The sequence below is a fragment of the Pundamilia nyererei genome, unplaced genomic scaffold (assembly GCF_000239375.1).
Source record: "Pundamilia nyererei isolate P.nyererei 1_Seehausen unplaced genomic scaffold, PunNye1.0 scaffold00347, whole genome shotgun sequence".
Taxonomy (NCBI): domain Eukaryota; kingdom Metazoa; phylum Chordata; class Actinopteri; order Cichliformes; family Cichlidae; genus Pundamilia; species Pundamilia nyererei.
The window spans coordinates 19976-32086 of NW_005187748.1; the positions used below are offsets into that span (position 1 = coordinate 19976).

Genomic DNA, 12111 nt, shown 5'->3' on the forward strand with positions numbered 1-12111 from the left:
AAACTATAGGTGTACTGCTATATGTTGATGTATTATTGCATCAGTAAGTGTATTAAATAAAATAATATCTAGCTACAGCATTAAAGTGACTCATGGACGTCGACCTAGAGGCAGACCAAAGCGGAGATGGATGGACCGAATCAAGGACGACGTGAAGAAGATCGAAGCCGATCTGACCGACGCCCTTGACCGACCCAAGTGGAGACGACTTTGCAGAAAAGCGGACCCTGCAACCGAGCGGGAAAAACGCTAGGAGGAAGAAGAAGAAGTTGAGTGACATTTTCACATGTTACATCTTTATGAGGGTACAGAGGACACATAAGCCTGGAAACTGTGACCAGTGTTTTCTACAAGGATTTACAGAAAATATTTAATGTATGTTGTTTTATGAGGAGAATTTGACAGATTACATACATGTGTGGATTTTTACTCTTCCTTCTAAACTTCATTTAGTGTCCAAAGTAACACACAGCAACAATGACTGCTTGCATAGCTTGCTCCTATCAAAAATGAGCTAATCTCTCAGTATTCGCTTCTTTTTAGGGGAAGCCTGAGTCATTTTCCTGGTGCGTCCTTTGTATGACGGTGTTGAAAACAAATCTTAACTGCAGAGTGTGGAAATGCAACTTCTCACCTGAAATTGACTCAGTCAATAAAGTTTTCATTCACTTTGTAAACACAGGTTTTCAAAATGTCTCTTTGCAAGTCGCCTTTTTTTCTGTTGTGTTTAAATCTCGTCACTGTTGGGAGTGAAGCAACACGTCTGAAGGGCCCCGTCGTCCCTGTTTGACACCAGGTGTGTTCAGGGCATGTCCCAGGTAGAGAGGGATGTGCTGTGAAAAGGTATTTGACACTTTCTTTCTTTCTTTTTGCACATTTGTCACACTCACATTTCAGATCATCAAGCAAATTTTAATATTAGGCAAAGATAACCTGAGTAAATACAAAATGCACTTTTTTGATAATGATTTCATGATTTTAAGACTATCCATTGTTGCTGTACTTGTCACATCTTTGAAGACTCTGAAAAATCCCCATCCTTGACTTTCACTCAGTAGATACGGTGGCATCTGCTGTATCTCTACATTATACGTAGGCTGCACAGTTACAGGCTACTACTGTTTAGTGTTCAGCAGGACCTGCAAATACCATAAATCATCTTTAAATCATCTCTTTACCTTCCCAATGACTTCACTTTGCACATTGTGAAGCAGGGGTTAGTGTAAAATAAGGCTACAGGCTTTGGAAATGTGGGTTACAGAAACATAAGCCGGCACCTGTCTCTCATGATAAAGCTTAGAAATGCAGAAATCCACGTTTCTACGAAGTAAAGGAGAATTTTCCTCCCCTGTCAGATCCAGTGTCCCTCCTCCATCAGTTCACCAGGCCCCACCCCGCCCCTCCCAGTCTGCTCTGCCCTGCTCAGCGTGCAGAGATGCTGTAGATGCGGCAGACTGGAAGGTGTTTGGTAGTGGATGCTGCAGCCGGAGAGATAACAACATACTGACAGACACCGAGAAGGACAGTCACCCGACAGCAGTCATTGTAAGCTTTTTGTTTGCCCTCTTCTCTCCGTGTCTCCTGCTGACAGGCTGCCCATGTCTTAATCTGTGTTGTAATAGTAGTATTTATTTATTTATTGTCATTGTCAAGAACAATGAAATTGCGTTTGGGGTTGCACTCTTTATATTAAAGCTTACTTAAAATACTTAAAATGTCTTTTTGAACCGGGTTGGTATTGTGTAACATTTAGCTAGAGCATTGTATTTTGAATGGGCCTAGCCAAAAATGACAGTTTTATCCTGCTTCATAAAGCTAACCTGTGTCTAACATAATCAATAGCTAACATTAGTGACACTAAGCAGATTTTGTTCTACAACAAAGCCTGTTACAAAAATTTTAGTATATTTAATGATTTGCATCTACAGACAACAAGCTGACGATACCTGTGTATCAGTGGCATGTCAGGTGATTTCTCTTCATTGAATAACATATTGTGGTTTATTGATGCCTTACCATGAATTTAAGCTGCATCGGTTTGTACACCGACTCTGCATTTAGAGTCAAACCTGGTCAGAAACATTTAAAGAAAATCAAAACGTATGAAAACACAGTTTATGTATTTTTATTACTCCTGCTTACAATAATTGCAGTTATGCTAACATGTTGCTCAGCAAGGATGTACTAATCAGGGAAGTAATGCAAACTTGGATACAACTTTCAAAATAAGATGTATATTTTGTTCATTAATGTGTTTCAGCTAAAATCATAGATGGAAGCTAAACACTGACTTGTCTGAATCTGCAACTGAAATGCAAGTACAGAAAGGAAAACTGGTGGAAGAATATTTGAACTCAACCTTAGTGAAATTGCAGCGCTCCTGCAACCCTGAATTGGATAAGTGTAAGACGGATATGGATGGAAAAGCAGCTCAAACATGAACTGTTGGGTAAAAACTGAAGTGAAGCCCTGAAAGAAAACAAGTTTGCTTAGAAGTAAATTGATTAGCTGAATTTTCTCATATTACAGGAAGAAAAAAGAAGATTCATATTCATGTTTTCACTCAAATAATTTCAAGTCCCTACATGTAAAAATTATTATAGCTTATCAGCCTCTCTGTGCTGTAACTGTAGGAATGTGCACAAGCTTTCATGTTTTTTTCTCAGCCAAAGCCTTTTCAGTGATTTAGTTCTTTCAAAGTCATGGGAGACCAGTAGTATTAACATACTTTCTTGGGTTGGAACTTATCCTTATGGTCACTGTTCTCATGTCATGTAAGAACAGCCTGCTCTACTATAAGCTTTAGCAGAACAATCCGACCATGTTTAAGTTCCAAAGAGAAATCCTGTTTTTCCAGCAGATGTAAGGATCTGTCATATTTCACAGACATGCAACACACAGAAAAGCTGTTGTGGCTTTTTTAGTAGTACTCTTTCCTTTCTCTTCGACGACTTGTTCATGTGCAATAATGCGAGCTATCCTTACTGTATAGAAAGTGACATTTTTATCCACTAAAGTTTTGATATCTTTAATTGCAAGTCTTACATTTTTTAAAAAGAGAACTCAGATCCTTTAATCAGCCCTGGTAGAAGATATGTCTGCTTGTAGGAGACAGGAGCAATAGTACAAGTACTTTGGCATTTCAACCACAGATGGGTGTTGCAATGCTCGTTGGCTCAAGTGTAATGCCAACCCCCATGTAGTAAAAGCTTTATTTATTTTTAATGGGTTGATCTGCTTGTGTGAGATGTGGATGGATTATGAGGCAAACAGATCCAGCTTTGCTGCGGTCATTTCTCCATCACTGTTTGATTCAGTTTGTTGTTGTTTTGTTCTCTTTGTTGTCATTTTCAATTTCTTTATGTATCGAGTCTGTTTATGTGTTTGCACCACTATTTGGTTCTTTGGGTCTCTCTCTCTGTATGTGTGGTTGTAGTGGTGTTCATGGGTGTTGGAAGTGTCGTGTGCTTAAAAACAACCACGCACAATTTTTCACGAGTGCAAATGTTAGTCATGGGATTCCACAAGGTTCTGTGCTGGGACCTGCACTTTTTACATTACTTCTTACTTCCTTAAACATTATTATTACAGAACACACCAAACTTTGTCATTGCTTTGCATTGCTATGCAGGTGATACCCAGTTGTGTTCATCCATGAAGCCCAATGATAAAAATCACTTAAACCATCTGTCTGTCTGTTTCCTCTCAAGTATGAAAAGTCAGTCTCTGAACCTGCTGTGGCTGCACGTTTCTCATCTGATTGTCTCCTTAATATTATAATACAAATTATTTTTAGACAGTTGTTGGTGTGATTTGTTTCCCGATACATATAAAAAGTCTTTCTCTCCAGTGAGTTTCTCATCGTGTAGGTGTACTTCACCTCGTTCTCAGTGCAGCGGCGCATGAGGCAGTCCTCACCTGCTGAAAGTTCTCATTAGCAGAACAAGGTTCATCAACGCCAACTAGGCAATCCATCATCCCGGGGTCAGAAGGACCAGCACGTGGAGGAAAAACCACTTAGATTTAACCTGCAATCTCAAGGCAACAAAAGCAGACTACAGTAGACCAGCTCAAAACAAATTCACTGACACTTATTGGAGTGTTATGAAAGATATGAGTTTTCCTACAAAGAAAAGATACTTGTGTACTTTTCACTTATGTATATCATTGATTAGAGACTTTGATTACTATTTTTTCATGCTCCACACATGCTTTTGAATGGTGAGTCACAAAATTGTCACCTTGAAGCTATAACAAAGCCAAAGGCTAACAAAGCATGAATAAAGTGGAACATCCTGAAAGTAGAGTTTTTAGAGAAATTATGTGGTACAGACAGGAGACTCTAGGAAAGGGTTTTGATAATGCATAACTACAGGCATTATCAAATGGAAGGTTTGAAGCCTAATCTTGAAAGTAGAGATAGTGTCTGTCTCCTGAATCCAAACTGGAAGCTGGTTCCACAGAAGAGGGGCCTGAAAACTGAAGGCTCTGCCTCCCATTCTACTTTTAAATACTCTAGGAACAACAAGTAGGCCTGCAGAGCGAGAGTTATTTCATCTAACTGTAAGCCTTGGAGTCAGAAAAAAGTGTAACAGCAGTACAGTAGATAATCTAAAGCAGTCTAATCCCAGGTCATGGAGTTCTTTCCTTATCCTCTCTTCCCTCCGTGGACCTTCCCTCTCTCCAGAGCGGTACAGGACCATCCAAGCTGACTCGTGACACGTTGGCATACATAACATGTCTCATTTCTCATTTGTACCCTTTGACACCAAGACCTCTGGTTTCTCCCATGTGCGTGGAAGGCACGTAGAGGAGCAGTCGATTCCCATACGTTACCTCGGTTGGGTGCTTGGTAGTGTGCCTGACTCTGCAGATTTTTTCCCAAGGCAGTAACTACAGCCCCTCCTGCAGATCAAGGAAATAAAAGAAAGTTCATCTTAATCCCCAAGCGGATTAAGAACCCCATGAGTGATTAAATGAGGCTTCTGTCTCAAAAAGGACAAATTACTGTACCACCTCAGACTTGGGAACCATTTTTACAGTTGTGTGTGCAGAACAAAGTAGATTAGACGTATCTCAGTTTCAGTGATCATTAGTCACGTCAGGAGATTGCATATTTCTGCTGCTTAAAGTTCTGCATGGATAGTAGAAGTGGGTTTTGTGTGACGCTGGTCGTGCCTAAGCTGTCTTTTCCCAGGAAATGTACAGATGTTTACATTTAAGCTAGACTAATGAACTAATAATCACAAGAAAATTTATTCAGGACATTTCCAACTTAGTTATACTGAATTATCAGTTGTCACTGATTAAATCAATAGCTTTTGCGCTCCTCAAGTAATACTTCAGAGCACAACAGCAATACTTCTACATCTTACTGAAGAAACATACAAGCCATGTCTTGTTTTATACTTGGCTTAATGAATGGGAGACAGTCAGAGGCAGCGTTGTACTTCAGGTTTTTGAATGGTGAAATCAAAAACGTTCTGGCTAATGTGAGTACTGGTGTGTTTTAGAATAGCGATGCATTACGTACAAAACTGAACAAAAGCAATATCAGTTGGAAATATGAAGCAGTATTCAGTAAAGCAGCCAACCCGTCTTAGGAGTAACCCAGGACAGTTTTTTCTCACTGATTTCAGAACTTACACCAAGCTATTGTTCGGTGTCCTACTTCATAGAATACAGTTGTAAGATTAGCATCAGTCTTCTTCATCTAATTTCTGGTATTTGTAACATGGAATTAAGATCAGGACAGAAAAACAGTGTTAATTACACAGGGATCTCTATCTGTGTTCAAACAGTCAAACTGCAACGCTGCGAGATCGTTTAAAACAAGGCAGCATAAGCAACCCTTGATTCTGTCTTTACTGTCAGTGCTTCAGACGGGCTGGGACTTATCACCCAAGTGATCTCAACTTTGACAACTGAGAATAAGGTTATTGCACACGGGAGATCTTTACCTTCTGTCAGAAAGCTTTTCTAGTGCGCTAACCCAGTGATCGCCAACCTTTTTCGTCCGACAATGTTTTCACAGACCGGCCTTTAAGGTGTCGCAGATAAATACAAACCAGTACCGGTAAAAAAAAGAAGAAGATTTATTCATAACACACGAGAAAAGACCCAGGGAAACCAAGTTAAAGCTAAAAACCGATAAAAATCCTGAAAACCATAGATTTCACACCCAAGCCTCAACTCTCACGGCCCGGTACCAAACGACTGATACCGGTCCGTGGCCCCGGGGTTGGGAACCACTGCACTAAACCATATGAAGGGGAATTGGATCAACAATCCAATAAAACAAATTTGGTAGTGGAAAAAATGAACGTTACAGTCTTGCTGTAATACCTTTCTAGGATAGTGTGGGTATTCCTTGTTGTCCACAGATAACTAATCAAAACTGGGCACTTACTTCAAACTACACAGGAAACCTGTTGTTGACATGACGTAGCTCTCCAAGTACATGTACTACAAAGCAAGTTCAGCATACATATATTTTCTTTTTCTGGATACGGCTTCATTAACATCAGGAATCATGTGGTCACATAAAGGTGTTTATCAACTGGTCACTCAGCCCAGGGTTTCCCAATAAGTTACAATATTCCTAATGTGGTGTTCAGATCAAAGGGCGGGTTTTTGGCAGAACCTAATTAACCTAACCCGGTCATAGAACGGTCTACCAGCAGCCGAGGAGCTGATTTTACAAACTATAATATCAGAAAAATATCGAGAGGTTAAAAACATGATACAGGCTGAAGCAACTGCACCAGATAAATAAAACGTAACTGAATGTAGCCAACAGGTAAAAAATAGGAACACGGTTAATTCTAATAATTCTTGGAACTGATTGGTCGATAAATTCATTATGTAGGAAATCAGTAAGTGCTGATTTTGTGGTCTCTCGTCTTCAGCATCACCTCCTTTGGTTACCATGGGGATGAACGCCAGCTCATAAGCACCCATTGTTACCAGTTGTGGGTGGTGTTTTTTTCACCAGTCAGTTGCCATGGTGACACCTACTGTAGCAGGAAGAAACCCTCGTATTAGTTTTGGATACTTTGGGAGTCACTGTTTATCTGCAGCGTAGTTTTTAGATACTACAGTGTTTCATGAAATTTCCTCTGTATAGATGACATGAAAATTAAAAGAAATGTTGACACTTGTTGTGATCCAGAACTTGTTGTTGTTACAGATCCCGGGATTATCTTAACTTTAACACAAAGATATAATTCATCATGGGCTGAAATGCATCAAAAGGAAATGATATGATTAATATAAAGCAACCTGCTCATGAAACTTTGAAGAACAACCAGGATGTAATTTATGTTATAACTGATAGTGGAGAGGAAGTGGAATTACAGGCATTTTATACGTGCTGCAGACTGGATCAACATCACTGCCTGGAAGAGCAAGTATTAAAATAATCACCTGACATTTCTAATTTGCATGAGTGTCAATGTTGAGAAGACAGATTGATATAAACCAAGTGGATGAGACAGTCTTTGTTACTAACCATCATTTCTTTATTATTTCTGTGTGATTCTCGCGTTTGGGGAAATGGACTTTAAAAAAACACAACTCATAGATTAGTTAACTTCAACATTAAAATGGAACATTATTTGCATCACATTACATAGATCAAAAGACTGAAAGCATTAATAAAATATAAACCTGAGAAATTAATAGATCATACTAATTGTTAGCTGCTACAAATACAAAATTCATACTGATTGCAAACTATCAGTATCCTCTTGCTGAACCTGAAGCATTAATAATATTATTAATAACATTTTATAACACCGCTCAGGACTAAGGCTTTAATTTCCTTAGAATTAAATTGAATTTCCATGTACTTTACGTAAAATGAAAGTATTTACAAAGAAGTACTTAGCAGTATATAACCTAGCAAGTAACATTTATTTATTAGTGCTTTTCAGAGCAAGAAATCAGCCCCTAATTAATACAGCGATCTCAACAAATAAAGAAATAAAGAAATTACTTAATCAAAGCTTGTGCAAGAATGAACACACACACGCGAACCTGTGAAACAACAAAACTCAAAGCAGAGCCGGAACGCACACATTAACTTTTAGGGACGTTACAGGGTGCAAAAGAGAGGGTGGCGAGCTGTTTCAGAGTTTTGGAGCAAAGTTTTTGGACACACTCTTACTTTTCAGACGCATCTTATCTTAATGACCTTGTAGTACCATATCACCCTATTAGAGCACTTCACTCTCGCTCTGCAGGCCTACTTGTTGTTCCTAGAGTATTTAAAAGTAGAATGGGAGGCAGAGCCTTCAGTTTTCAGGCCCCTCTTCTGTGGAACCAGCTTCCAGTTTGGATTCAGGAGACAGACACTATCTCTACTTTCAAGATTAGGCTTCAAACTTTCCTTTTTGCTAAAGCATATAGTTAGGGCTGGACCAGGTGACCCTGAATCCTCCCTTAGTTATGCTGCAATAGACGTAGGCTGCCGGGGATTCCCATGATGCACTGAGTTTTTCCTTTCCAGTCACCTTTCTCACTCACTGTGTGTTAACAGACCTCTCTGCATTGAATCATATCTGTTATTAACCTCTGTCTCTCTTCCACAGCATGTTCTGACTTCTGTTTTTCCCCATTTTTTGATGATGAATACATGTGAGGAGGAAGAGGAAGACTCCCTGGCCCTGCTCTCTGATGCATATTCAATTTTTTTTAACTCTCTTGTAGATGATATTCCAGGCTCAGTCATAATTATATCTCTATGCCTAATTAAATGTAACCCATTCACATAAAGCAAATCTTTATAAATAATGAACATTATACAACCTCAGATGTTTGGAATGACATCATCAGAAGAATGCTTCCAGTGCTGTGTTTGTGCCATGTTGTGACTTGTGCTGGTGCAGTGGCGTTAGTGGCTGTCACTCCCAGCATGCTCCTTTAACATACAGGTTTACTATGGATTATGACACAAGTCCTGATGTAAACCTAACCAGGTACATTTCTGTGGTATAACATCACTGATTTATTTTTTTACCTGACCCTATCCAGGTAGGCCTTGTTGCCTAAGCACCAATAACGTTTCATGAATTGGTCAGCCTATTTTTAGCCTCATAATTCACAGCAGTGTGGATGGGAAACTGAAACAGTGTGCAAGCCAGCAGTGAAAAGGGTAAAAACATCATCTCTGTTCTGAGCAGAGCTGCTCGCTGGCTCAGCTTCTCTGCTGTTCTGTTGTTTCAGCGTTGATAGATAACTTAACTCAAGCACAAAACCTCACCTGTAAAATTAGACCGTTGAACCGTGAATGACCTCCCTTCTCCTTTTTGTCTCGTCTCTTTCCTCCCCACACTCCTCCACCCACAGTCTGTGATCTAATATGGATAATAAGGCACTGGAACTTGACTCTGTTAGCCTCCCTATGGAGGAGGTGGTCATATGTAATGGTGACAGCCAGCCTGCTGCTCAGCCTCAGCCGCAACAGGAGGTATCCATGCTGACCCACCTGAAGAAGGTTGAGAACCAGATCACTGAGGCACAGCGATTCACCCACCTACCCCGACGCTCAGCTGTTGACCTGGAGTTCATCAACATCTCCTACACCATTCGGGAGGGACCGTGCTGGAGGAGGAGAGGTAACAGACTTCTGACCATCCTTTATATACAGTTTTCCACTTTAACCAGTTTCTAACTGAGTAAAGATACTGTGAAAAGGCAAAATCAAGACACGAGACAGTAGATGTGTGGATGGATGAACCCCAAAATAAACCGCATGTATCTAAAAGTGTTCCCAGAGACAGCGAGCTAGCACAATGCTTAAAAAGTCGAGAACAGCTAGATCATTCATTGTTTCTAAGCGGGAGACATCACAGTAGATGGACACGGTAGTACTTCTTCAAACTAATAATAATAAAATTAAATAATAAGAGTTATTTAATGGATGTCAAAAACAAAAATAAACTTGGACCAACATCAGTATCGGTGGGTGTTCACCCAAGTAAAGTCTATGTTTGCTTCAGTCGGTGAACGCTCGGCTCATATGGAATCATTCTCTGTTTCTCCATTCAGTCATTCAGCTTTTGTCACCGCACTGTGTGTTAAATATTTGCTGCCTTCAGGCTTAAAAGGCGCCTCTGACATAAAGTGTTAGGAAATCTCTGGCCTGTGTCTTCTCTGTTTGCTGTGCAGCGCATTCATGCTGCACAGTAAACGGCAGGGTGCACGTTTCACATTTGATACTGGAGATGTGGAAATAACAGTTTTGCAACGCTGACAGAAATAATTAATAAGTGGTTTAAATCTGCACTCAGTCTTTCAGTTTAGGTGGGAAGGTTTCTGAATGTATTGTGTAAGCTTGTCAGTCATGCTGCAGAGGCATCTATATTATTTAATATATAGAAAACACATAACTGGATTTGGTTGTGTCATAATGGGCTGCTCAGTTGTTTTGTGCATTGTAGTGATACTCAGGTACACAAATCATTCTCCTTGTCTGTCAGCTTTAAGATGCATGAGGTGCAGTGCAGTCACGGGTATGTCTCCTCACGTTTTTGATGACACTGGCTCAAACACAGCACGAGGTCTACCCTCCACATGTTATAAATGACAATGATTTCCTGTAGTTTTGCAGACTCATTTAAACTGTTAATATTTTGTTGCCAGCAGTATAGCCTACAATAACACACATCGTGGGTAAATTGTGACTCTTTATTTGGGCAGGACGTTATCTGCTTTCTGCAGCTGACAAAAAAAATCATTTTTCACTAATATTTCTCTCGTGTGTTTCTTTGAATCACCAGAAGATGAAACGGTGACACATTCACTGACAGCAGTGTGTGCTTCCAGCTGTTGTAACCCTGATCGCTACTGATTTTTCTTATTTCCTCGTCACACAGAGGAGGCGAGGCTGATTGTTTCTGACACGCTGCCCTCCCCACGATCCACCCTGTTCACACCCCCGATCAATCCACACCATACATCGCTCACAGAGACTAACACACAGATGCTGTGGCTATTACTGCATGTACTTTAGTCAGTACAAATAAAAAGTTATGTGTATTTGATTTTCTTGCATGCACTGCCTTAACTTTTAGATCTGATACTGAATTTATGATTGAATGCAAGATTCCTGAACCAACCTCACTCAAGAATATTTGCACCACCAGTCTTTAACACTCGTACAAAAGTTTGTTGGTCATTTGTCCAGGCAGGTCGTGTCTTAATGCACATCTTTCTTCCTGTCTTATGTTCTACATTCATCAGCTAAGTGCTATACAAATACAGGCCATTTACCATCAGCTCCTTGAAGCCCTCCTTGTATTTCTAAGCAGCCTCTCTTCACGTGTTATTACATTTCCATTTGTATCCTTAAACATCCAAACAAGCTGCACATCTTTTCCAGCCAATGAATACAAGTCCTTCTCTCCTTCTTTGGTGTCCAGCCTCACATATAACTGACAGCAGGCCATTTCCTTTGCCACCTTTGTCTTTGCTGGATGCCTGGCCTCCCAGTACACCTTACTCACCCCCACCCAGAGAGAGAGACATTTTCATCCAAAACAAAACAATTCATTTTCTAATCAGTAAGTCAGAGAGTTCCTTTTAAGATTGATGATTTTTTAACTTTGAACTCAAACAGACACAAAACACATGAGTTGTTTAATTAACTTTACTTCTGGGCAATATAAAGAAAATGCACTCTTTAGACTTATGACAAGCTTTACAGAACACAGAGATAAGGAATTTTAAGATGACACAGATAACAATAACACTGGGGATGTGCTGCTCAGTGTCCTGTGGATTGCTGAAAAGTCAGGGATCGCAAACTCATAACCAGAAATCTGTCTGAATAACAAGACAACGTCACAGCTTTACTAAGGGAACACGCACTAAAAATGGTGCCGCGGATACTAGAATAAATTAATAAAATTAGAAAGAAACCAAGGTATTATGAAATTCAATTCAATTCAATTTTATTTATACAGCGCCAAATCACAACAACTGTCACCTTAAGACTTGTAAGGTAGACCCTATAACAATACATGCAGAGCAACAATCATATGACCCCCTATGAGCAGCACTTTGGCGACAGTGGGAAGGAAAAACTCCCTTTTAACAGGAAGAAACCTC

General features: G+C 39.9%; 1 protein-coding gene across 1 annotated transcript in view; it reads left to right on the forward strand.

The window, feature by feature from the left end:
- The first annotated feature begins 9361 nt into the window (after nt 1–9361).
- Nucleotides 9362–12111, forward strand: part of LOC102214306 (ATP-binding cassette sub-family G member 4-like) — a 21905-nt gene continuing 19155 nt past the window's right edge. The window contains exon 1 of the mRNA XM_013915678.1: nt 9362–9617. Within this exon, the coding sequence (XP_013771132.1) occupies nt 9362–9617 (256 nt within the window). The remainder of the gene's footprint in view (nt 9618–12111) is intronic.